The following is a 27,697-nucleotide window of genomic DNA, read 5'->3' on the forward strand; positions in this document are numbered from 1 at the left end:
TGATGACTGTATCTAGTAATACTTTTTACGCAGATTTTTAAAAGATGAAAATAAAACATAGTTTAACATTTTATCATGATAATCTGTTGTAACGAGTTGGTCAGATCTGAGGCCTGCCTCACTAGGAAAGCCAACTTCAGACCAAATACTGATTTTCCTCCTGTAATTCACACTTGTCTATTGATAGAGTGACCCAACTTTCTTGTAAGATTTTAAACTTCCTCTTAAGAGTCCTTCGGATAGCTTTCAAGTCTGCAACCCGACTCTGGTCCTCCCCAACAATCACATGAGACACCCCCTCAGCCAAACAAGAAACTACCTGCGCTCCATGAAACCGAAGTTCCAAGGCTGTGACGGCTAACCTAGCTCCCTTGATTCTGGTACTTAAGTCATTGATGACAGCGTACAAGTCCAAATAAACGGTGTGGTGTCTAAACAAGCTAAGAGGTGCACTGGCCCAGGAATACCTGTGTTCCAAATCAGCAATCACAGGACTCATCTCCCCAGGAGTCTGCTCACCAGCATTTTTAATTCCTGAAAACACTTCCTTCAGTTGGTGCAAATCTGTGTCAACAAAGTAACTATCCCCGTATTGGTCGTATTCCTGGGCAAAGTGCTGCTTTGTCGACGGGCACATGTGGATCATGAAGCGGGGTTGCCAGGGCACACAGCTTCTGGTCCTAAAACACTCTAGCAGCCACTCTGGCTTGACGACATCGTGTTTATCTGAAGAGATGATATTCTTCACTCGAATGTTCTCAGACCCTGCGATCACACAGTACGTGTCTGGGCCTGGATTCTGTACTATGTAACCACCCAGTTCGGCGATTCTGTTCTCCAGGTCAGGCTTGGGATGGCTGCTGGTTCCACTCATGACACAAAACTCCACGTCTTCAAACACAGTAGAAACCCTGTTGATGTTAGAAAGGTTGGGAGCTTTTAGGTGCTCGATAATTCCAATGACTTTCTTCATCTTTGGGGCAGCTTTCCGCTTTTTCTCTTGTGGTTCGTCATCACCACCCATGTAAAGGTGTCTGGACGCGAGCTTTCCACAGGCTTTCCCTCGAAGTTGCTCTAAGTCCTCCAAGGATGTACATTCGTACCATTCTTTGTCTTCTCTTATCTTCTCAATCCGTGGAAAACGCAATGTGCAGCCGGTTTTATACATGTCACTGGGGACGATCTCTGCGGCCTTAACCTGAACAATGACTGAATTGCAAGGCTCGATGTAGACCTCTGGCTTCTCTGTTCCACAGAGAATGTTGCTTGGTGGGGCTTTCCTATGAAAAGGCTTCCAGTGTTTGGCCAACTTCAAACCCAGGTCATACAGTTCTTTCATGGTGTAACCTGAGCCAACGCGACACAGAGTATGAAACACTGACGGTTTTTCACCAGAAGGGGGCTTCTCTGCCACAGCGCACAAAAAATGAGACATCATCCCACCCCGGGCACCCTTCCCCCAGTAGCCCCCAATGATTAAGATGTCCAGCTCATCCATCAGTCCATTGACATACTCTGGTTTAATTTTTAACCATCCTTCACCTCTTTTATCCGGCTTGTAAATGGACAGCGGGTGTTTTACCATGATCCCCTCTTCTCTTTTATCTATTGCTTCATTCAAAGCATCAATTACTTCTTTCTTGGTATGAGCTTGTGTTTTCTGCACTATTTCTATCCTACCTGGTATGGGTGTGAAAACACTATTAAGAATTTCATACCTTTTTTTCAGGGTCTCATGTCCTAGCTTTTTATCATTAACCATCAACACATCAAAAACACAATAACAAGTCTGCAGCTCAGAATCTTCCACCATTCTTTTGATATCAAACTTATTCCCCTTTTGCATAAAAGTCTGTGTGTTAGGGTTGTAGGCCATCATCTCACCATCAAGGATACAGTTCAGCACATCTAGTTTGAATGCATTATGAATGAATGGTGTGAGGGACCCTTCCTGTGGGGAAGCACCAAACTGGTCCTCATAGTTATACCCATTGCGAGAGAAGTACCGGTACACATCCCCATCCTTGTGCATCTGCATCCGCTCGCCGTCCAGCTTGGTTTCGATGTAGAAACTCTGGTGTTTCATGTCCTTCTCAATTCGCTCGATATCTGCTATAGCGGCCAGCATGGGTTTAAAGGCAGAGAATAAGGTGATGGAAATGTCACTGAGTCCCACTGAAGGATCGTGCAGTTGCCTACAGACCTTCTCCAGATCTGTGGTGACATTATGCAACTCGGCAGCATCACTGTGAAAAACAGAAAATATAGTTTGCTGACTAAAGCCAAGCTTTAGGTCCTTAACAATCATGCGTATCAGCCACTTTTGTTCAAGTGCTGAACTCTGAGTTATAAGCTGAAGAACACTCTTCTTCATTAGGTCTTTCCTTTTGGCAGAATTATTGCTGGCAATGGAGTCTAAAATGTCATTTACTTGCTGAATGCTTAGGCTTCCTTTCTGTAGACATCTGGGTTTCAATACAAAGTATGCAATCATCGCAAAGTCTCCAGCGTCTCCACGGGTTCCAGTTGGTGTTCTGTAGTTCAAAAGTTTAAGGGCATCTTTTCCATCTCGAGGCAAGTTAAGCAATTCAATATAAAGCTTAGCCAGCATAGTTTCTTTGATTCCATAGGCCATTCTCTCTCTTTCCAGCTGAGGAAGAATAAGTCTCATGGCTGGATAAAAAGAATCTGTGACATCTTTTTGGTTCTTATGAAGGGCATCGTGAAATTTTCTCCAAGAATCTAAAAATTCTTTGAAGTGTCTGACTTTTTCTGCACGCCCTTTACTTTTCTGTATTCGTTCTAAAGTTGAACATAAATCTGCAAAAGGAACGTGAGATGCAACAGTCTGTGAGGTTTGTGAGGCAGCCATAGAAGCGATGGTGAATCTTCTGATTTATCTGGTAAAGCAAAAAGAGAGTAACTTTAAAAGATAAAACTCAACTAAATATTTAATGTAAAGACCTTATAGAGAGTGTGTGGTTTATAATAAATGTTCAGTAACATTTATTAAATGAAAACAGATCAATGCTATAAATGACATCTCTTTGCAACCTCTACACTGAATGATAATCAACTATTTTGCTTCAATCCCAGTTCATTTCTAGGCTCCTAAGGTCTTTTCTTGTATTTCTCTTTTTCTTTCAGACCACCATCGTACAGCGTCAGAAACAATCTTTTTTTTTACAAACAATTTTTCACATTTTAGCTCATTTTTTGTTATAGTTGATTTACAATGCTGTGTATATTTCTGCTGTAGAGCAAAGTGATTCAATTATACATATATATATGTGTGTGTGTGTAATTTTTTCCTTTTTTTTAAATTATGGTTTATCACAGGATATTGAATATAGTTCCCTGTGCTATACAGAAGGACCTTGTTGTTTATCCATTATATGTAGGAAAAAAACTTCTTAAAATCATGTTTTTACCAAATCACTGGTTCACTGAATTGAAATCTGGCTGAACTGACCTTGTGCATAGATAATCCAGACCCCTTCCCCTCCAAATAAGCACCCTCTCCTTCCTGACAAAGTCTATGACTGTTCACTATCACTTCACTGCTCTGACAAGTCACTCTGGCAGCCAAAGCCCAAATCAAAATACCCTCCCCATAAAATTCTAACTTAACCTATCTCTCAATTCTAGCATCACAGTTCATACAGCTTCACAAATTTAAATTCATTAGCACAGCTTTTTGGCTCATATTTTCATGCCAATAATCCTCAAACCACCTGCTGACTACATATGGGCTAGACACTGTGCTATGGGTAAATACAGTATGCTTCTGCTTTAGGTGCACATTCTGTAATGAAAAGAGGATGCTATGGGAATGATTATAAAGTGCTAATTGCTTTAATAAAAATATAACAAAAGTAAAATGCCATGAGACAGAGCTTCTCACTGAAGAATCTTCTAAAGTCACTGCGGTGGAGAAGGAAATGGCAACCCACTCCAGTATTCCTGCCTGGGAAATCCCATGGACAGAGGAGCCCGTGGGCTACCATCCATGAGGTTGCAAGAGCCAGATACCACCACCACCACCTAAGTACAAATAAACATAAAGCAGGTTTCAGTGTATCTTTAAAGCAAAATTCATTTTTAAAAAATAATAAAGATCACTGGCCAAAGGCTCCACATTAAGCAACTCTAAGAGCAAAGACCTGAGAGCCTAAGTAACCGATGTGACTTTAGGCAAATTGCTCGATCTCTGGCTCAGCTTCTTCATCTGTAAATGGAGTAACTACTCTTGTACTGTCCTCATAGGGTTATCATGAGTTATCATATATATGTAAAGTACTTAAAATAGTAGTTGGCACACAGTATGGGCTATGTAAATGCTAGCTATTTTTGCACTTTGGGGATATCAAAAATTACTATAGAAGTTCCACATGGGTTATGCTACACCAATGTACTGCTCTTTGAGGTTCTTTAGAGGATGGAGTTTCAGGTTGTGATTTGTCATGTCTATCTATATGCCAGAAGTATTTTAATGAAATGACTGTACCAGCAAGAAGTTCTCTAAAAAAATAATAATAATAAAAAAATAGAGGGGGGCTCGGGATGGGGAATACGTGTAACTCTATGGCTGATTCATATCAATGTATGACAAAACCCACTGAAATGTTGTGAAGTAATTAGCCTCCAACTAATAAAAAAAAATAAAATAAAAAAAATAAAGACACTGAGGAAAAAATGGGGACCTTGCTGGACTAGGGTCTAGAATATTTGCTAAAGTGTTTACCACAAGCATAAAATTACTTTGAAGCTTTAAACATTCGTTCACGTTCTATTAAAATCTATAACAGAACTATTTTAATATGGTTTAAACTATGTAACACAAAAATATACTCAATTCAGTTCAGTTGTTCAGTCGTGTCCGACTGTGTGACCCCATGAACCGCAGCACACCAGGCCTCCCTGTGCATCACCAACTCCAGGAGTCTACCCAAATCCATGTCCATTGAATCGGTGATGCCATCCAACCATCTCATCCTCTGTCGTCCCCTTCTCCTCCTGCCCTCAATCTTTCCCAGCATCAGGGTCTTTTCCAATGAGTCAGCTCTTCCCATCAGGTGGCCAAAGTATTGGAGTTTCAGTTTCAACATCAGTCCTTCCAATGAACACCCAGGACTGATCTCCTTCAGGATGGATTTGCTGGATCTCCTTACAGTCCAAGGGACTCTCAACAGTCTTCTCCAACACCACAGTTCAAAAGCAGCAATTCTTCGGTGCTCAGCTTTTATACTCCAACTCTCACATCCATCTATACATGACTACTGGAAAAACCATAGCCTTGACTAGACAGACCTTTGTTGACAAAGTAAGGTCTCTGCTTTTTAATATGCTGTCTAGGTTGGTCATAACTTTCCCTCCAAGGAGTAAGAGTCTTTCAATTTGATGGCTGCCATCACCATCTGCAGTGATTTTGGAGCCCCCAAAAATAAAGTCAGCCACTGTTTCCACTGTTTCCCCATCTACTTGCCATGAAGTGATGGGACCGGAAGCCATGATCTTAGTTTTCTGAATGTTGAGCTTTAAGCCAACTTTTTCACTCTCCTCTTTCACTTTCCCAAAAAAGATTTAAGTAAAATGTGTACTCTAAGAATCTGAAGAATGCCTTATCTTATAGTTTCAGACACTTCTTGGCAAGTTCTCAAGTAGCTCAGAGGGCAGGGAGCCAGAGCTGCTTCCAGGAGTGGGGAGATCCCTTGTGGTACAGAGTCCATGAAATTCCCTACCCCAGGAAACAAAAGGGAATCTTATCATGTTAGCACAAGGCCATGTAACCTAGCAGTTGGCACAAGGAATCAATCACCATACCACATTTACTAAACTGTCAGTCTCTGGAAGTTAGAATTTGGTGTAATTTGTACCACATAAATTGGCACATAGGAGTTCATCGGCTTGTCGAATGAATTACTGAAATGTGGAGCTGAGTTCCTGGAAAAGCACACCAGGGCAAGCCAGGAGCTGATCACACACCCACACAAACACACAAATGGTGGGGTGTTTGGTTAAAACATTCAACAGTCATAACCACTTTGGGGAAGGTGAGCAACATCCATTTGGGGGCGAATAGGCAAAAACAGTCTCCCTTCTCAAGTCAAATTCCTGGCAAAGGAAACCCAACTTCTACCCAGCCAGTCAGGCCAGGAGAAGACCACAATGCTGAGTCTTTTATCTTTGAATACCAGAGCTGGCTTCCCCTTGCTGTCTCATTTGCATAACTGACTGCACCACCTGGTTAGACCTGCTCGCTGTCTCATCTCTCACGACCTGCTCCCTCAACCCAGCACATTATGACACACAATGCCCTGTTTACAATTCATATACAGTATGTATAAAATGAAGTATGTTGAGAAACACTTTTTTGAATGCTCGTCTGGTGTACGGGTTCTGATCTATCTGTAGATTCTACCACGAACTCAAAGTCAGTTTCCCTGAGAAAGTCCCCAGGCAAGGACTCAAATGACAGGAGCGGTGAGAACCACATAATGACGCAGATCTATACATGGTCCTGAGGCTGTCACATAGATAACCAAGATTCCAAAATTAATATAAAAAGAACACACTTTGAAAATTTTTACTTATGAAAACTGTACAAAAAGTCAAATATTAGTATTTCCACTGCTTTTTTACACACTCTTATTTTGTGGAATCTGAGCATTTTAGCTGATGTTTTTGATTTGTGAAAAGGCAAAACAAACAAGTTTGTGCTTAGGGCTCAGAAGTCCAATAAATCCGAGTTTAAGTGTGAGGTCTAACACTTATTAGCTGTGTGATATGACGCACTATTTAATTTCTCTACTATTTAACTTCTCTAAGTTTCCTTAAGTGTGAAGTGAGGTTGATAACTACATGTAAATTAGGATGACATCTGACAATTTACATAAGATGCTTAACGTAGTATATGACATTTAATAAGCCCCTGACTGATTTCAGTACTATAATGTTTGTTGGTTCGAAAAAAAAAAAAAAAAAACCTGAAAACATAAATATTACAAAGTGCCAAGCAAAGCTCTTAACAGAATGAATACAAGAATTAGTATTAATAATGACTCATCATCCATTCAACTGCTGCCTAGATCCTCCTGAAGTGAAAACAAAACAAACTAGCGAGGTTTTATTCTGTGAATATGGGAGAGGAGTCAACGCTATTTTATTGGAGAGAAAGTGACCGTACAACCCTCGACAAGACAAAAGGGATTAAAATAGCCCACGTTCCACAGCACTTTGTGATATTCTGGAAGAACCTCAGGAGAAAGAAATTAGTCGTGAGAAAAAAACCAGTGTATGAAGAGAAACAAGCATTCCCTCCAAGCCCACACTCGCTCATATCCCTCAGGCCAGATTCCCGTGAAAAATCACTGAAGGGCCCACACTACTCCCATCAACTGCGTACGAGGGTCCCCAGTTGGCAGGGTGGGCGCCAGAATCTTGGTAATTCAAGCAGCCAACACGGTTCTTGAGTCAAAGGCACTACACTCCCTCGCCCCACGTCCCAAGGGTGGGGTCCCGAGCAAGCACCTTGAAGCCGAGACGGGGCTTCTAACTCAGCGCGTCGTCAGGGCATCGACGCCCCCTCACCTGGCTGGGGACGCCGGCGGGACCAAGGAGAAACCTGAACTCTCAAGACCACAGCGTTCACTGGACTGAGAAGACGAGACACGGCCCTTGCCTCCTCGGCAACACTTGTCCTGCCTTCACCTCACCTCTGGGCCCTCCCCGGAATCCGAGGTCCCTCCCCTGCCACCGCAAGAGCCTCCTACCTGACCTGAAATCCCAGGCGCCGCCACCAAACCGGAAGCAGGGAGGCGGACGGCCGCTTCCGGCAGCTGCTCCCTGCGCAGGCGCAGTCGCTTACCTGTGGATGGGGCGGTCCCGACTTAATAGGGATGCTGTGCGCAAGCGCCATCTGCACCTTGCGTGGTCCAAGAGGCTGTGATGTCAGGGAGACGATGTGCGCAGGCGCAGTAAACCTTCCGGCGGGCTCTGGGAGGACCTCCCGCCTGGCTCCGCTGCGGAGGACCGGAGGCAGCGGGGGTTACAGTGTGGTTACAAACACATATCCGGTTGGCCTCAGCGGCAGATCCTATTTGCAAACGGTTGACCTGCGAGAGTGGATTTCGTCCCGAAGTAAGACCGCAAAACACTTTGTCCACTGGCTCGTTATTGGCACTTTGAGCCAGTGCCTCTCTTTTTAGGCTGCTCTTGGCAGGTGACCACCTCTCGAGTTTTGCTCCCTGTGTGTAAAGAATGGTACCAACTCTCATTTCTGTGGTTGTGAAACCTCTCAGGGGGGAAGAGGGCGTCTTCCTTCCCCAAACGTCTGCTGTTTCATTTAAGTGGAAAAATATGCTTTTGCAAAATTGTCTAAGCCTGTGCTTTCCTATGTGTTTTTCATGATGGTGCAACTGTGATGAGTTCTCGTCTAATTCATAAGAATAAAAAATGTATAATTCAAAATATAAACAGTTGCATATTCGAAAATCAATTGTGGACTTCTAGTTTCAAAATAAAACCATGCCACAAATCTTTATTGAGCAGCTACTATGATATTGTAATTGTACTACATATGCAAAATTGAGAAATGAAAACAAACCGAATCCTTATGTTCTAGAAGCTGTAGATTTCCACCAGTATCTTCTTATGGTTTGTCCTCTTCCACCATGGAGAACTGAGAATTTATTCATAAAGTGTAGGAGGAGACAACTTTTAGAATTAGACACTTCATTTTAGCATAAAATACTATTGCTTTAAAATGAAATTTTGCTGCAACAGGCTTGAAGAATACATCTTGAAGCCGTTAAGTGCCCTTAGGAGTTGTCTAATGTACAAAAACCTCTTTTTACAAACTAACACACATTTAATTCACAGTACTAATATGTAGTAAAGCTAGACTGAGGTCTAGCTCCTTCTAGCCCAACAGTTAATTTCTTTATGTTTAATTCACCTATATTGACTGAATATTTCTCTGAAATCACTTGACTTGTAAAGTCACATGGTACTGTTTCATGGGTAATTCTCCCACCTACTAGTCAACTTATCCATGTACTTGGGAGGAATATCCAACTGTGTTAAGTTAAAGGATCCCCTACATGCCCATCTTCTGCAAAGGCATTCGTGTACATTTTTGTACCTTGTTCAGCATCTATTGAGCTTCTATAATGTTGGGGACTGTGCTCTGTACTAGTGATGTAACAAGGGACCCATGAATCACGAAACCAAACTCTCAAGTTGATTCAAATCCCACTCTCCAATTTACCCTGTTATTGTAGCCTTTCTAATGCCTGGTTCAAAGAGAATCAACAGTTTTTCATTAAGTATCTGTTGCTTTGATTATTAGTTTATTTTCGTAAGCGGTCGTCTGTCTTGCTGGGTGGTGCTTATCAGGTAATAACAGGAATTATTATCAAGAGCCTCTGTGAGCTGGAGCTCTCAATCTGGTAGCGATTTCACATTTTAAGAAAACAGTATGACATATCCTCTGTAGATACAAAACAGAGTTCGGAGAATAGGGACTGACAGGAGACAGACACCTATAAACAAACAATTCGGTACAACTTGGTGCGCAGGGGGTTGACCGTGACAGTCACGACGTTCCAGCTTCAGGCTCCCATTTGTGTGATCACTTCCAAGGTCTTGTTAGGGGGCCCTAGAGATGTTGCCACGGTCTTGGGTTTTTGTAAAAAGTTGCAAAAGGTAGTTTTGAATTTTTTTCTTTCTTTCTTTCTTTTTTTTTTTTAAATAAAAGGGCCGTCTAAGTGGTACAGGTCTCGGGGCCTGATAAAACATGCAACCGCTCGTGACGGTGCACCCTGACGAAGGTAGGAGCGGGCTGGGCTGGAAGAAGACAAGAAGTTAAGTGCCCTTATGGAAGCCCTTATGGAAGTGCCGGAACTCACTGCCATACCTCTAACAACCTTCTGGGGCAGACACTCTTTCTTCGGGAAGAAAAGCGTCCTGCAGCAGATCCTGAGGCATCAGAGGCAGGGCGGGAGGCCTACCGGTGCTCGGATGCCTGACACCCACGGCGAGGGTACCCAGCCCACCGCGATCGCACGCGGTACCCGGCCTCGCGCTATCTTGTCCGTCCCGGGCCTCCGTCGCCGGGGACTTCCTCCCCACCCCCACTCCCCCCGCCCCTACCGGGCCGCCGTCTCTGCGCATGCCCAGGAGGGCGGGGGCCGCCTTCCCCACTCCGGGAGGAAGGGCCAGAGCAGGTGATGTGGGAGCCGGCGGGGGCATTTGCCGGCGACACTGAGCGTGAGCCGGAAGTGGGGGAGCCGAGTGCGGCGCCGCGGGAGGTCGGAGCCGGACAGTGGCGACGGCGGCGGCAGCGGCGGCCCCGCGGCGGGAGGCGGAGGAGGAGGACGATGAGGAGCGACGGAAGCGGCGCCGGGGGACGCTGCTGCGCGGCGCCGGCTCTCGAGTGCGCGGCCTGCCCGCGGGTCTGAGTGAGTGCGGGGCGGCCGGTGGGGGGCCTGCGGGGAGCTGTTCGCCGCGGGGCCGTGCGGGGGCGCCTCCGCCGGCTGAGGGGGCCGGAGAAGCCCTGACAGACGCCGCTGTGGGCGCCTGGGACGCGCCTGTGCCCTGCGGGCCTGGAGGGGGCCCGGGGAGCGTCTGAGAGCCGCTGTCCGCGGCGTCTGCAGAGACGCGCGCGAACCCCTGCGCCCCCCGCTCCGGCCCGCCCACCCTCGGGACGGGTGCGGCCGGAGCTCCGCTCCCAGGGCTCAGGAGGCTGGGGGCGGCCTGGGCCGCTCACGTCGGGGACAGGCCGTGAGAGCCGCGGCTGTCGGGGCAGGAACTTCGGGGCGCTGACGGAGCCGCCTAGGAGCACCCCCGCGGAGTTGAAAGTCTGTCTCGCTGCAGACGCCCGTGTCAGCAACGTGTATGGATATTTTTATGCAAAATGCATCACGAGAGTTTACTGCCCAAGGCGTCACAACCGCTCCCCCCCGCCCCCCAACACGTCTTATTATTCAACGGCTCTTTGAATTACCTTAGTTACCTTCACCCTGTAGTAGGGACTCAATGGAAAGACAGAAGGAAATGTGGACTCTTAAGTGTCAGGCTCGCTTTTCGTGACATCTTATTGCTGGTGTCACTCGGCATGGATTAGTTCATTATTTTTCGTGGGCAGGCTTAGATTGCTCGCATGTCTTTTTTGCTAAAAGGTTAAGTTTTGTTCCAAATAAGAAGTAAATAAGATGTCACTGTTGACCGTCTAGTGTTCTTGTCCTGCTGACGACCTAGACCGCTCAACCCAGTCGTTGTTAATAGAGGCTTACTGGGTGCCCAGCTTTGCTCAATCTCCTGAAAATCTTTAGGCGGATTTCCGTAAGGTGATGTCACTGTCATCAAGGAATCCGCAGCCCGTGTAAAGCAGGTGAGTTAGGCTACACTAGGAAGTGCCACCGCGTGAGTTTGTGCAAACTGCAGGACGTGGCGTGGTTGACAGTAGGGAGCAGAGGTCCAGGAAAGGCTTTCTGAAGGAACTGCCACCCGCACTGGGTTTTGACAGAAAAAAAGAAGGTGTCGCCCTCTTTACTTCCTGTGTGCAAGGACTCAGGTATTCTCCAGCGAGTCCTGCCATTATTTAAAATCCAAGTCGAGCAGACCTGCTAGTTGTACTTTCTCCTGGTCTGCTCTCGTAGGTAAGTAGAATGCTTTAAATTCTGTCTCCTACAAGGAGCTGCGTTTATCAACGTACTGTATTACATTTGATCTCAGCCGAGTTTTAATTAGGTGTTTGATCCCCTTTTTACCTACGAGGAGACATATATTTAGAGAGGGTAAATGGGTTGGCAAAAGCCACCTAGCTATTAACATACCGAGCTTGGAAACAGGCTCCTTCCCATCACACAGACATTGCCTGCCATTGATAGTTTCCTTTGGAATGAGGAAAGGAAGCCAGATTGTGAATATCTGAACATACGCATCTTGGCCTGCCTCCCATCTTCTCAGACACACCTCAGGCCTGGATGAGAGCATTGACACGTCACGCTGTCCTGGGTTAACAGTTTGACTTAAGTAGGATAGGGAAACCCTCCACCCTCATGTTTTGCCATGATCTTTCCTCTCTTGTCACTTAGCTCAGGGGAATCTATTTCTATTTCTCTGTTTTTTTCTTTAATTTAGAACTCAGTTGTTACTCCCAGATTCTAAAATCTTTCTAATTCCTGTTTAGTCACCTCCAGAACGTTTGAGGTCCTTGTATACTCTTTTCAGAACAGACCTTTAAAAAAGGATTCTAGTTTTTTCTAATTAAGATTTTTCTTTCCCTCAAGTGATAGGCTGCATAATAAGTTACTGCATTTTATGTTCCTGTTTCTTACAAGCCTTAACTCCTACAGCAGTACATGGTACTGGAATTGCGAAGCTGTAGCATTTTCAGGGCATGAGCTGTGTGTATTTATGAGTTAGCCTGGGAATCTTGCTTCTCCTGTAACATTGATTTTACAAGAAAATGAGTTCTAAGTTTCATCCATTTGGTTAATTGTATTTAGAACACTATCCCTTCACAAGTTGGAAACTTCCTGAATTACATTATCATTTTTTATTCTAACATCACTGTTTGCATATTTAGCCTTGTGGATCTTTTTTCTTTTTTTAAATTTTCTTTCTTTGATATTTATACTCTAAGAACAAATTGTGATTGACTTCCATAGTGACAAGAATCTGTTTTTTTTTGTTCTCTTAGAGTTGACTCTTATGTGCCAAGTCTTCTGTGTTTCAAGTGAAAGGGAAACCCAAAAATGCTACTGAGCTGCTGTCTGGTATAGTGTTCCAGATGTCTGCTCAAGCTGATTGAAATCCCAGTTTAAAATGCTGTCTGAACTCTTCAGTTGCTATCCAGCATATCCATAGGCAGTTATTGTTCATTTGTCCCAAAGGACTATTAATACTCGCTCTTTCATTATTGATGACTTGTGGGTAACCATTAGGGAAATAGATAATTCATTCTGCGGTGTCTCCAGCACACTGATCGCAGCTATTTGTGTTTCCATTTCAGCTGTGCAGCTGGCATGGTTTCTTAACTCCCCAGTGCTTAGCAGAAAAGCAGATACACTAAGGCGGGAAGGCTGAATCTGCTGCTCTGTTACTTGAAACGTGACTGGAAGCTGTGAATTCCCCCAGAGGATACCATTCTCCCCTTGTGATGTAGGGGTCAGGAGTGACACGTGAATTTGCTTCCCACTTTTTAAGTGTTCCCTTGAACCTACGCATGGTTTTGTCACTTGTTGGTATTTTTTTTTTTAATGTATGAGCAGTTTTGTTGTTTTTTTAAACAAGATGTTCCTACAATAATCATGTGAGATGGACATAAAAGCCTTTAATAGTACACTTACGACTTTTTTAAATGGTGTTTTTTAAAAAAATTGTATTTATTATTGGTTACTCTTCAATCTGTTTTTGAGGAATTCCTATTTAATTTATATATAGGTAAAACATTTTTCATAGTTTTTATAAACCTTTTACTGTTGACAGAATCAGTAAATGAACATATACGATGCAATTCGATGTAAACTTTTGCAGTTTAAAAATAATGAGGATAATTAGCATTTACTTTTTTTTGTGAGACAGTTCCAACCTTCATTAAAATAAAATTTTATCTATGCTTGAAAGAATAACATATTTGTCCAGTTTACTCTGCTGGGAAAGATTGAAGGCAAAAGGAGAAGAGGGCGGCCAAGGATGAGATGGTTGGATAGCATCACCAGCTGAGTGGACATTAATTTGAACAAACTTCAGGAAATAGTGAAGGACAGGGAAGCCTGGCATGCAGCAGTCCGTGGGGTCGCAGAGTGGGACACAACTGAGCGACCGAACAGCAACAGATTATTGGGACAATCATAATTAAATGTATTCATTCCTATAGTTTGAGTTTTAGTTCTTAATGTAAGTTGTTAATCTGTAAGTTTTTAGATAAAATATTGCAGCAGAAAAGACTGATATGAAGAGACTGCCAGCCTCACAGGGAAAGCAGTAATATTCTTCGGTGAGGAGGAGGTTGAGGGTCGTTGTTACTGTAGACTTGGAATTAATCTGGAAGGTGCTGTTTGCATCACTGACATTGCTGCTTATTGGAGAGAATAACCTGAGTTCCCTGTGCAAAACAAAGAAAAAAATCCCGCAGAGTTCATGGAAGCTCATGATGGTCTTTGTGTACCAGCTTTTCTTCCCCTCCCATCAGTTACAAACTCCTAAAACATAACGATGTTGATTATTCTGTGAAGATTGTTTAGCCAGTTATTTTCTACAGCTTTGACTGTGCATTGTTTAGAAATATTACTTTGATAGTGGTGGTCTGGGAAAGAGACTGAAAATGTTTGATGAGTAAAATATTTTACAAACCTCAGTTGAAATATAAAATCACAAGGTCTCCACACATCTGTGGTTTCTGAAGTCCTGTATCTCTCAGTAACTTTTCAGGTACTCTTAAAAAGTCACATAACCAGGGCCTCCAAATTTCCACTGTACCAGTTAGTGAAAACAGTGTTATTTATAATCCAGTGCCTACTTTCCAATTCCAGCCTTTAATTTTTCTCTATCACCTATACAGTAGAATTTGTGAGACCTTAGGTATTATTCAGGTAACTGCTTCCTTTTACAAATGTAGAAACTCGGAAAGTGATGTACAAGGATGCTCATTCAGAGTGGTTCCCCACGTTTAAATGTGGACGTGACTAGTCACCTGAGGTGTGCATGGCAGCAGTGACTGGGTCAAAGCCTCACTCAGGGCGATAGATGACCCAGGCTGAAAGGTCATCTCCCCATGTTTGTCATCTGTCTTATGGCCATAATCCTTGGGAACCTGAAGGAATTATGTGTCTTTACTGAAGATATTTCTCTACCAGCACCTAAAAAGGTTTAGAAACCGGTATATATTATAATGCACAAAAGATTTAAATTAATGTAGTACCTCATTCTTAATTTAAAGGTGTTAAGTCTCTGCAGAAAAAAGGCAATAAAATTAGGTAGCTAGGCAGTGTAGAACAGTGGTGCTCAACTTTTTTTTGTTTCAGAGCACCTTCACATTTTAAAAAATTATTGAGGACTCCAAAGTGTTTTCATATATGTAGACTATGTAGAAAGGTATTAATTGTGTTAGAAATTAAGAGTGGGAACTTATAAAATACATAATTTTACCACTTAAAAATAACAGTAAAAAAATCCATCGTATTTTAACATAATAACATTTTTATGCAAACAGCCATCTTTGCCAAAAAATTAGCAAGGAATATAGCGCTGTTTCACATTTTTGTAAATATCTTTAATGTCTGCTTAATAGAAGACAGGCATGTTATCATGTTTCTGCATTTATTGTCGTATGGTACGTTGTTTTAGGTGAAGTTTATGAAGAAAATCAGGCTCACACAGATTTATAGTTGTAAAGGGGTTATTTTAATAGTCTTTTCAGATAATTGTGGATATACTCAACAGATGGTAGTTTCTTAAAGATCAGTTACATTGTAGAATCTGAAATCCATATCAAAGAACTTTTTGTCTCCGTTATGGTAAAATCTATTGGTTTATCTTTCAGTGATTTTTTTTTACCCATGCTTGATTTTTGTGACACCAGTCATGGGTCATTGAAAATATTAATTTACGGTGCTGGGCAGATTCTTCCAAATATTCACACATTTAATATGTTGTCAAAAATCACATTTGTTAGTGTCCTTACCATCACAGTGCCATCAGAACAGTCTCTAAAGTCAAGGAAGCTATTGGCACCTTCACTCATTTTCCAGAAAAAATGTCGGCCAAACACACAAGTCTGAATAACCACAGTTTGTCAGTTGTCTTTCTAGGTAAAAATGGTGTCACTGAAATAAAGCAGCTAGTTCATCCCACACCTCAAATGTATTCAGTACAGGCCGTAGGGTCCCAAAGATTCAGATGGAACTGCACCCGCAGGCACACTCAGCATTAGTGCTTCACGTGCCCCCCTTGCTTGGTCACTCGTCACAAAATGTTGAAACGTGGACTCACTGATGGAGATGTGATAGAGTACGATGGCGCCTGCATTTTGCTGCCCCTGTCTTGAATCTTGCCAAGGCACCAGCAGTTTCACCCATCTTTGGTCTGGTACCACCAGTGCAAATGTCAAACAGTGAAACGGCGAATAGTGTTTCAGTCTACTTACACTGATCCTGTTGACATGAAACACCCTTTGAATGGACCTTGGGGACCCCAGGAGTCTGCAGCCACACTTTGAGAACTACGGGCATAGAAAGGTCTCAGGTTTCATCGGGACCTTATAGTTCACCCAGTTCAACTGCTCTGCTTCACACTGCCCTTGCCAAGTATTTATTTAGGTTTTGTTTGGATGCTTCCAGTTCCTGTGAATAACTGTGCTAAATGAATAAAAATAAGAGACATAGACAGCTGCTTGATGAAAAGTAAGAGCAGTTCTTAATCCTGGAGTTGTGCTTTGTCCTGTTATTTTAAAAAATTGCATATTTATAAATTTTGAATCGTCTGTAGTGTCTGTGATTGAGATAGCAGATGGGTGCAGGTATTGGTGGCATTGCCTTTCATCTCTAAATCGGATGATAGCCTGCGCTGGAATCTGACAAGGCTGGGAAAGCAACCACAGGGCTGTTCTGTGGTCTAGGCTGGGCTTGAGAACACCCTTGAGAACTCATATAATATCAGTGAGGGTGGGCACACACTTGTATTACTCTCTCTTTTTTAAGCCTCAGCTTATAGAACAGTTATTTAAATATTTCCCCTTAGGAATGGAACCGTTTGCCGTCTTCTGAGTCCATGTGTGAGCACATGACGGAGGTCAGGTGAGCGTGTCCGTCATCGCTCCCTCAGTTGACTGGACCCTCGGCTAACCGTTAACCAGCGTGGTGATTCTGACAGCTCCAGGCTATCCATTCTTTGTATCTTTAGCCTTGAACTGCTTATTGTACTGATATTTAAAAATAGGACGCATACGGAGCAGTCACAGTGAACCAACCTAGTTAATGTTGACCATAAAATTCTCACAGTGATCATCAGCAGATCCATAAAGGTTTTGTTAACCCTTTATTCCTATGATCCAAGTATTAATAGAGTATAAAAAGATACTACTAACTGTTTCAAAACTGTTCTTTTTAAAAAGAAAACAATCATGATTAGATTTACTTTGCATAATAAAAAATTAATCATGTTTTTAATAGGTTATTTTTTGAGAAGTGTTCACTAATATCAATTGACATTTCTTTTTTTTTTTTTTTTTTATTAGTTGGAGGCTAATTACTTCACAACATTTCAGTGGGTTTTGTCATACATTGATATGAATCAGCCATAGATTTACACATATTCCCCATCCCGATCCCCCCTCCCTCAATTGACATTTCTAACCACTTTATCTAAATAGAAAGCACAAAAATTACTTTTCTAAGATTTACATTTTTTATTTAGCTGTAAAACATTCTATAATAATGTGCTTATTTTTGATACTGTAACACAGATTTAGTCTGCATGTTATTTTATATTAAGCCCTAGAATCAGCTGTTTTTCAAAAAAACAACATTCGTTCGTGTATCATGCTTTTTTGCTCATAATTTACAGAAACCATGGAAAACATTAGCTAAGGAGGATTTGTTTAGTTTGGGATAAGTTTGCGTTGCTTATGAAGCATCAGGTACTCGACAGACAGATAAATTGAGATTATGGATGAAGTAGACATGAAGAATTCATAATTCATAAACAGGTATGATGGACGCATGAGAAAGAATGAAATCCCCGAGGGAAAGAAGGGTCAGTATACAAGTCCTTGGAAAACAGCTGTGTTCAGGGGTGGGTCAGAGGGAGACACATGAGAATTTGATTCTGCTGGAAGCCGAGGAAGATTCAGGATATAGTGCCACTTAGCAGTACACTGTTGCAGTGTGGATTGAGAAAAATCCACTGGATTCATTAGCAAGCGGGGTTTGCTTTTTATGAGACATCCTTTGATAGCTCACGCTTTTTAATGAATTCTCTTAGTGGTTAAGCAGGTACTGGAATGGTTAAAGACACAGATGGACTTGAGAGTCATTTAATGTGTGATAACTTAGCAAAGGCATAATTGAGAAATGGGAATAAGTTAGATATTTACTTAAAATGAGCTACAAGGACTTCCCTTGTAGCTCACTCGATAAAGAATCTGCCTGCCATGCGGGAGACCCGGGTTTGATCCCTGGGTCGGGAAGATTCCCCTGGAGAAGGAAATGGCAACCCTCTCCAGTATTCTTGCCTGGAAAATCCCATGGACAGGGAGCCTGGTGGGCTACAGTCCACGGGGTCGCAAGAGTTGGGCACGACTTAGTGACTCCTCCACCACCAGCAGGCATAAGGTTAAAGCCATGGTGATGATGTAAAAGGAGCGTGGAAGGTGAGGGATGCTGGGGACCAAGCGTCTGTGCTCAGCAGGCCTGATACCCTTTCCCTCTACGCAGCTTTTCTCATTAGTGTAAACTTTGGTTTCACTTCAGCTATGTTAAACTCGCCATTTCTCTTGATTGCTTATGGTTCTGAGATGTTATCAGCAAATGCATTGCAGCGTGCAAAAGAGCCTGGCAAAAAAATCCACCTCTTCTGGAAACACCTTTCATAAAGTTTGCCTCCTAGGATGTACTTTTTAAGGGCTAACTAATTGCTTTGCTTATTCTGCATGACCAGCAGCTGTGGTCTTGGGTTCAGCTGGACATTCTCAAAAGACCCAGTAGACCGTACCTGACACCGGCCTCCCACTGCCTTGTTGAAAGATGCAGATAGAAAACCCGGCCTGGCAGCACTAGGTGTATCATTCCAAGTGACAGCTCAGGCCGGTGGAAAGAGGACGCAGGGCTGGGAGCAGGCGGTGCTGGGAGCGAACTGCTTCATGCTCCACAGGAAACGGGATCTTTTGTTGTGGGACACGGGCATAGTGTCCAGGACTCAGCAGAGAACGTGCCAGGCACACACCTTACCCCACTCAGCCCAGACTTACCTCTGCAGTGACGTCAGGTCCACCACACAGAGTGTTCCTCGAAAATATTTCTGATCACCTACCTGTAGGAGGTTCCCAGGGAAACAGTGCTTGAGGGTTAACCAGAGGTCATTATTTTTTCATGGAGAAGAGGTTTTGTTAACCCTTTATTCACACTAATTTTTTTGGCAAAACAAATGGGAAACTTATTGCTAGCTCTAGGATATGTGGACTGTTTTCAAGGGAAGTGTCCGTTTTTTACTGACCGTCATAGCATCTGGGTTTATGCGAAGTTATTTTTACATCTCACCAGATGGCTCGAGTTACGGCTTGAGTAATTGTACTTTGTTGATAGTTTCATCAAATTTGTTAAATAAGAAGTCCTTCCTGGATTGTTTGCTAGATCCAGTTCCTCTAAGAGCATGGAGGTATGGTACAGAATGGGGAGCAGAAGTCATTGGCAAATTGGGTTAGGAAAAATAAGGCAGTCCGTGAGCAGAGATCTCTTTAAACAACCTGTATGCTGCAGTGTATTAAAGAGAAGACACACACAGTCTCTAGAACATTTTTTAGTAACCAGTCCTTAAAATTGACTTCCATTTGCTATTCCTCAAAGTGAATTGACTTTTATTGACTTGCACAGTGTAACAATCCATTGCAAGATTTCATTTGTGTATCACAAAGTCATTTAATGTAGGTGACTTTTCAGGAAAGCTTTGTGGAAAACTGCAAGGTTAATCCTATTATTCCTAAGCAGTAATGGACTGAAATATGCCACTTTTCTGATGTCCACTCTTCAGTATACATGTCCAGTGTTCAGAATGCAGTTACATGGACATTTTAAAAATTTTCATTCTACCGAAAAGAAAATTCAAACTGAAAATAAGTGATACACCCAAGATTACTTAACAAATACATGGTAGAGCAGACTTTAAGGTGGTGGAATTTTACCGTGTTTTTTTCCTAATATGTCACAAAACAAATGATATTTGAGTTACACATCTCTTTGATACTTCTGTCATAAATGTTTGGCTTGACTGTGAAAAAATAAAAAAGTACCTTTTTTCACTAAAGAAATATCTTAAATGATATATTTTTCCCAAATGGTACAGTGCTCTAGTATATTTGTATGTTATATCCCAAACCTTATTAATCCTAATCATTATACAAACATTCTTTTGTTTTGATGTATAAAGTAAATGCCAATCTATTTCCAAATTTTCCTAATACAAATCCTAGGTACAAATGAAAGTCGTTCTCTTACACTTACATAAATAAAGATTAAATTAAGTAAGTGTTAGCATTAGATGCAAGGGAAAGTGGTCAGCTGTGTTTCTGAGTAGCCCTGCCTTGTGTACTGGTGATGGGTAGTGGTCCTAGACCGTGAGCCACGTTGCTGGTTGACCTGGACAGTTAATGCAGGACCCGGCTTGTTGAGTGCAGTGTGGCCCCTTTCAGCCGGGTTCTCACCCAGGCCTGACCCCTGACGCTCAGGCACTGCTGCTGTGTCTTTTAGGCTTGTATTTTTGTCTTCACCTCCCACACCTGCTTCTCTCTGGCCTAGCATGGAGCTTACTGTAATAAAACTTGCCACAGCTGGGTGGCACTGTTGATTTCAGAGAAACTTCAGAAAAATGCTAAGCTGTTGGTTTGTATTCAAAGAGAGTCTTTCGAACATAAAACTCAAATTTGAAAATCCATGTTTAGTGAAATAGTTAACTGTTTTTGGTGAGATATTGATGAAAAATTAAATCTATTAAATCATCTAACTCGTCTTTATAGCCAGCATAATTTAACTTGATCTTCAGTATTTGATGAACTAAAATTCATCATAAAAATGCTACATGTAAAAATTTATGGCATACAGTAAAGTTTTAAAAATAAGTCATTAACAATTATTTATTAAATTTAAGACTAACTTATTTATTGATAGTTTTGTTAGTAAAAGAGAATTTTTTAATGGTACTTAAGTAGATGACAACGAAAAATTGTAGCATCTCACCTCTTTTGCCCTTTTAAGACAGTATGCCTAAACTTTATTTGATTATAAAAGCATTGACTTCTGAAAGCTTTTCTTTTGTATTTTCTTTACATCAGTTATATTTTTCAGCAAAGTTTTAAAAGATTTTTCCTCCAGTGAGTAATTTTCTTCACTTACCTCTGGTTCTCAGATAGAATTTCTGTATCTTTTTTTCACACCTATCCCCAAGTGTTCACAGCCTTATCAGTATACCGTGGCAGTCTTTGTTGACTCATTGGTATGAAATTGCCGTAAGGGCTGTGTAGCACGTTGCACAATGCTAGCAGTCCAAAGTTTCTTTTAAATCAGTTGTGAAACACAAATTATTAGACTCTTTCTCAAAAATAATACAGTATTGGAAGGGGCTTCTCAGGTGGTGCTAGTGGTAAAGAATTTGCCTGCCAGTGCAGGAGATGCAAGGGACAAGGGTTCTGTCCTTGGGTTGAGAAGATCCCCTGGAGAAGGAAATGGCAACCCACTCCAGGATTCCTGCCTGGAAGATTTCATAGACAGAAGAGCCTGGTGGGCTACGGTCCATGGGGCCTGAAAGAGTCGGACATGAGTGAGCGACTGAGCCAAATTTTAAATTATTTTTTAAATTTAGCTAGGCAAATCTCCAAATGGGGGGGGGGGGATACTTTTTTTTTTTTATCCTAGTTTAATTATAATTTTTTTGTATAATGTGGAAAGTTGAAAATAAAATATATTGGATTGATCTTGACAGATTAGACTCTGTTAACTCCCTCTTTAATAAAACTTGCCCTCAACCTACTTAGCTCAATAAAGATGTAGGATACAAAATCAATGTACAAAAATATGTTATGTTTCTATATGCTAATAATGACCTATCAGAGAAATTAAGACAATCTCATGTACGGTTTCATAGAGAAGAATAAAGTAGGTAGGCAGAACACTCCTTGACATAAATTGCGACCATGTTTTTTGGATCTGTCTTCACGAGTCATGGAAACAAAAGCAAAAAATAAGTAAATGGGGCCTAATTAAAAGATTTTGCACAGCAAAGGAAACCATAAACAAAATGAAAAGACAACTTATGGACTGGGAAACAATATTCGCAAACCATGAGACCAAGGGCTTATTTTCCAAAATAGACAAATAGCTTATACAGCACAATATCAGAGACACAGCAAAACACCACAACCCAATCAAAAAATGGGCAGAAGACCTAAATAGACATTTCTCCAAGGAAGACATGCACATGGCCAGCGGCACGTGAAAAGATGCTCAGTGTCTACTAATTAGAGAAATACACACCAGAGCTGCAGTGAGGTACCACCTCAGACGTTCTCACTGGAAGGAAAGGATGTCGTTCCTGCCTATGTTGACGGCTGTTAACTAGACTCACGGTGGTGGTCATCATACAGCATGTACAGTAGACCTGAGCCTAATGTTACGTGTCAGCTTCACCTCCAGTTAGAAGCCTGCCCTCACCCTCCTCGGCTGACCAGTGGGTGCACCAGGAGCCTTGGCGGCGTGCTTCTTGGCTGCGGGCTCTTCTGCCTGCAAAGCTGGGACGCAGTCAATCCATGTAGGCTCCTGAGCCTCTGTTCCCTTCTGGAAAACATTGGAAACGTGGCATCAGTTTATTTTTCTGTTAAATCAAGGAAAATACATGGATGAAAGTATTTCTTAATGCATTTTTTAAAAAAGACCTGCATTTTTTTTTCTGTTTAGAAAATGAATAAATTTGATGCATATTTGTCTTTCGTCAACACAGGAGTGGAGGGTGAACGCAGAGCTTGAGAACCGAGGGGACCAAGAGAGTTAGAACAGTTGGTTTTGTGGATGGACTGATGTAGGTTTCCAAGGATTCTCCTGGTGACGGAATTTGTTAATCATGGATCTGACTTTTAAGCTAATAGATACACGTCGCCTCGCTAACTCTCTCTCTCTTTTTCTCTCTCTAGGACACCTGCAGAGAGCCACAATGGAAAAGTCCTGGATGCTGTGGAACTTTGTTGAAAGATGGCTGGTAGCTTTGGCTTCCTGGTCTTGGGCTCTCTGCCGCATTTCGCTTTTATCTTTAATAGTGACCTTTCACCTGTATGGAGGCATTGTCTTACTTCTGTTAATATTCATATCAATAGCAGGTATTCTGTATAAATTCCAGGATGTATTGCTTTACTTCCCAGAACAGCCATCTTCTTCGCGCCTTTATGTTCCCATGCCCACTGGTATTCCACATGAAAACATTTTCATCAGAACCAAAGATGGAGTGCGTCTGAATCTTATTTTGATAAGATACACTGGAGACAGCTCACCCTATTCCCCGACTATAATTTATTTTCACGGGAATGCAGGCAACATAGGCCACAGGTTGCCGAATGCCTTGCTTATGTTGGTTAACCTCAAGGTTAATCTGCTGCTGGTCGACTATCGAGGCTACGGAAAAAGTGAAGGGGAAGCAAGTGAAGAAGGACTCTACCTTGATTCTGAGGCTGTGCTGGACTATGTGATGACCAGACCCGACCTTGACAAAACAAAAATTTTCCTTTTTGGCCGTTCCTTGGGAGGAGCAGTAGCTATTCATTTGGCTTCAGAGAATTCACATAGGATTTCAGCCATTATGGTTGAGAACACATTTTTAAGCATACCGCATATGGCCAGCACTTTATTTTCATTCTTTCCAATGCGTTACCTTCCTTTATGGTGCTACAAAAATAAGTTCTTGTCCTACAGAAAAATCTCTCAGTGCAGAATGCCTTCTCTCTTCATCTCCGGACTCTCCGACCAGTTAATCCCACCAGTAATGATGAAGCAGCTCTATGAGCTGTCCCCGTCTCGGACTAAGAGATTAGCCATTTTTCCCGACGGGACGCATAACGATACGTGGCAGTGTCAGGGGTACTTCACGGCCCTCGAACAGTTCATCAGAGACGTAATGAAGAGTCCTTCTGAGGAGATGGCCAAAGCGTCATCCAACGTGACAATTATATGATGCTTTTCCTTTTCATTAATGCACTGTATTTTAATTTGTGCAGAATGATAAAAAAAATACTCCTTTCTAGAAGTGTGTTATGTCTGTACTTGTCTGAAGAGTGACATTAAACTTTGAAAGGACTTCAGTGCTCCTTTAAAATGATCCAAATAGTTTTTTACATTTGAAAAACTATCATTATTGGGATTACTTCATACATTTTCATCAACCTTTTCAGTGTGGTTGTGTATCCATATCTTTAGTTTAATATGCTATTATAGCATATTCAAAAGTTTCTTGTTGCTCAAGATGTACGTGTAATCCGTGTGACACTTAGATTAATGACTAAGTGTGGAAGGAGACATGTAAACGAGAAACCTTTGGGTATTATTCCTTTAGTAAATATTGGGACAATCATGGTAGGCAAACTTCATTCTGTAATTGCATTTTTCACCTTAAAAATTAAAATGAAATGCATGGTGGTATTTTATTCTTTGACTTATGCAATGCACTGTTTTTAATGTAAATAGTACTGATCATATACCAGTGTATATGGTAACCTGGGTTACATCTATTTTTATGTAAACTCTATTTTGTTTTTAGCCAGAAATGAAATTGAGGCCTGTGTGCAGGTCACTGTTGACTTTTGCTCTGCTGAATCCTGAGATCCAGCCTTTTCTTCAAAATAAATGGGACCCCCTTTTCCAGTGTAAATGTACCATGTTTTGTTCGGTACAGTCTGGATCATGGCATGTAAAAACAGAAATTGAGACTTTTACTGCAGCTTTGATGTGCATATTTGAACTTTTTAACATTTGTATCAATAATTTTGGTGGCAAAAAGAATTTTAGCTTCTGTCAGTTTTGTAAGTCTACAGCTAAACCACTAATAGCAGTCATAATGAAGATCAGAACCTGTTTAAGAATCAATTAGAAAGTCTTATTACATTATTGTACATACTGTTTTACAGAAATTCCTACATTTGCCTTTTTAAATCCAAATATCTAGGTGGATCTATCCCACTGAAGCCAAGGTAGCATTTATTGGACTTTCTGAAAATAGAAGTGACAAAAACTAAATTAAATGAAAATTATATTCTTCAGCTTAATGTTTCAATTATAAAATAGAGGAGCTGCATCAAAAGACAGCTTTAGGAAGTCTTATTTATTCATTTTCTACATGTGAGAATGTGTGAGTGAAAGAACTCTAGAGCTTTTTATCACAGAACCTATTACTACATTTAACCATTAAATGGCCGTAAGTGAGAAGTAGTATTTAGACATATAGAAGAGTAAGAAAAATCTTACTTAAAAAAAGAGCCCCTTAAACTTAAAAGATTTACCTGAAAAAGCAAGCAGTCCTCAAGAATTAGAGGTAATTGAGATGTGTACATTATTACGTCAGCTCTAACGTATGCTGTTTTGATTATTTTAGTTGTATTTATTGGCTTTGTGCAAGCAGTTCAGGCAGAGAAAGAATGGGTCAGTAATCTTGACCTCAGTCAAAAACTCTTTCCGTGAAGACAGGGCTAGAGACACTTGCCAAATCACATTCTTGTCTCTCACTTTCTGTCAGTGTTTAGGAAAAAAAAAAAAATACAGCAAGTGTGATTTCTCAAGGATAATGTTTTCTATAAATTGTAAAAAGTCATGCTTTAAAAAAAAAAATTGGAAATGCATATCACGGAAGGTGTATTTTGTATGTATAAATTCACGACAATTAAAGGCTGCTTTCACCCTGTCAATCATTGCTGTGTAGAATGACTATCCCAGATAGTAATACATTAAAAAGAAAGAAGACACAAAAATGTAGTTTATCTAGACATGAGCTTACCCAGACTTGTGTCATTTTTTAGCGTTTACAAAGTGCATTATGTTTTCTTGTGATCATTTAGTACACTGGGGAGCAATTTATCAACTTTAGTTATAAATACTATACTGATGAAGCATAAAAAGCTTTTTCTTCATCAGTGTTTAATGCTGCTGTTTTTCTTAGTACTTCAGGTTTATTTGTTTGTTTTTTTTAGCAACCTCCCCACCCCCTTTTTTTGCACCAGGACTTCAGAAGTTGCATGTATCCCATTCCTATCTTCATTTTTCTCTTTGGGTTGAGGACCCTTTCTGCAGCAAAGGGGAGAGGTTGTGTCTAGGGCTGTAGTATTTGAATCTTTCTTTCCTAGCTTCTTCCTGTATTTGAGACTATTTCCTTAGATGGGAAACAGGTAGAAGACAAACTCCTGTTATCAGGGGTTCATGAAGCCCGTGGCATCATTTTTTTTTTTTTTTTTTAAACATCTAATTTTGTGGCTAAAGCAACTGGTCAATAAAACATGAATTCATGAGTCACACCTTCATTTTGGACTCATCTCTTAGCGGGTATAGGCTTGTGTCCATCCTGTTTATTAATTTCTGTCTCATTTATGCAAGAGCAGCTGTAGGAGTTTTTAACTGTAATTTGGAAATCCTAGAGTGATTTTTAACATGGAAGAATGAAATTCATTGAGATCAAAATCCATTATTTTAAAAGGGATTATTGGAAGTAAAATGGCGAAGAGTATCCTAAAGAAAGAAACTGCAAAATACAGGAGGAAATCATTCCTAACAGATAGAAGAATACTGACAAGATAGGAACAACTGGAAAGGTAAATGTGACATATTGTCCCTAAGGTTAGATCTAGGATGTCATTAGCTGCTGAGGTTGGTGAAAAGGAAGCAGAACATGTGAATGCAAGGCATTTCTAACAGAGAAGGCAGCTGGAGCACCTGTTAACTGTATCTACCCTATGTTTTTGCAAATACTTTGTAAAACTGGTATTTTCATTAAAATGGTATTCTGAATTTTGTTATGGGGCAGCTTAAGTTTATTTTTTTCGTGACTAGACAGTTGATAATAACCTGTGTTCCACCTTTGTGTCACCAGATTAATGATACTGTAATACTTGCTGAGAATTCATGCCACCCGATGCTTTCATACTCATTTCTTACGAGTAGTTTATAACATTTGGCTTGAGATGGGTCTGGGCTTGTTTGGTGGACTTAATGAAGGCCATATTCAATTTTATATAAACTATCATGCAAGCCCGGCCAAAGTGTAGTTTTTGATTGAGTCCCTTCCTTGAGGTTAGGAGTAAATATGGTAAGTCTTAAAAAGGGATGTCACGGACATCCCTTTTTAAATTAGGTCGTGATTGAGAGAGACCCCAAACCTCCACTGACCTTCCCCCTCTCTGTTTTTCTTAATATGTTTGACTGCAGTTACAGAGAAAGAAACGTGAAGAGTACTTTTGGATTATCCGCTTAAATTTATTTTCATATCACTCAGGTAAAGTTGTGAATGACAGAGCACAGACATCTATTTTTTAAATCAGAGTAGAAAATAAAAAGTACTTCTGTTAACTTATATTGCCATATATGCACATCATCTTAGCTAATCAGAAATAGTGTATTCATTTGTGTGGCGAAATAAATGCATTCATTCTAATAGTAGTCAACACATTTTTGCCAGATGGCGCAAATATACCTCCATTTACATTTTGTTTCTCAAAAATGTAGTTTAACAATAGGACTGTGTTTAAGAGACGCTTTTATGAGAAGTGTCATATATACGTATGTGACAGGGATGAGTGTATGTTGAACAGTTTCTGTCAGTACACCATATGCTGAAAATTCAAGTTGTTTTCAACCTATTCAAATACATTCAGGATAAAATAATCCAGTTTCAGAATGTAAATCATATTTTGTTATTTGCCATATTTTATTTGAAGCCGTAATAAAATTTTATAACTCAG

At 41.2% G+C, this 27,697-nt stretch overlaps 2 protein-coding genes across 6 annotated transcripts; one reads left to right on the forward strand and one right to left on the reverse strand.

Moving 5' to 3' along the window:
- On the reverse strand, positions 1–7,984 carry LIG4 (DNA ligase 4). Of its 5 annotated transcripts, none has more exons than XM_061133457.1 (2): positions 7,868–7,984; positions 1–2,900 (listed from the first exon to the last, which is right to left on the reverse strand). In XM_061133457.1, the coding sequence occupies exon 2, from the start codon at positions 2,870–2,872 to the stop codon at positions 137–139; it is 2,736 nt and encodes a 911-aa protein (XP_060989440.1). In that variant the 5' UTR covers positions 2,873–2,900; positions 7,868–7,984; the 3' UTR covers positions 1–136. The 5 variants fall into 5 exon arrangements, with proteins under 5 accessions (XP_060989440.1, XP_060989437.1, XP_060989439.1 ...); XM_061133454.1 differs by lacking the exon at positions 7,868–7,984 and adding an exon at positions 7,773–7,833; XM_061133456.1 differs by lacking the exon at positions 7,868–7,984 and adding an exon at positions 7,778–7,827.
- On the forward strand, positions 7,884–27,696 carry ABHD13 (abhydrolase domain containing 13). The gene is made up of 2 exons (XM_061133458.1): positions 7,884–8,139; positions 22,901–27,696. Exons 1-2 carry the CDS (start codon positions 7,899–7,901, stop codon positions 23,929–23,931), a joined length of 1,272 nt encoding a protein of 423 aa, XP_060989441.1. The 5' UTR covers positions 7,884–7,898; the 3' UTR covers positions 23,932–27,696.
- The last annotated feature ends 1 nt before the right edge of the window (position 27,697 follows it).

This window comes from Dama dama, chromosome 30, assembly GCF_033118175.1.
Source record: "Dama dama isolate Ldn47 chromosome 30, ASM3311817v1, whole genome shotgun sequence".
In the NCBI taxonomy this organism is placed as follows: domain Eukaryota; kingdom Metazoa; phylum Chordata; class Mammalia; order Artiodactyla; family Cervidae; genus Dama; species Dama dama.

Excerpts from the sequence above, each read along its gene's own strand:
- ABHD13 (XM_061133458.1), top strand. The coding sequence starts at position 7,899 with ATGCTGTGCGCAAGCGCCATCTGCACCTTGCGTGGTCCAAGAGGCTGT. Across the intron at positions 8,140-22,900 it reads AGAGTGGATTTCGTCCCGAA|GACACCTGCAGAGAGCCACA; the intron begins GTAAGACCGCAA and ends TTCTCTCTCTAG.
- LIG4 (XM_061133457.1), bottom strand. The coding sequence starts at position 2,872 with ATGGCTGCCTCACAAACCTCACAGACTGTTGCATCTCACGTTCCTTTT.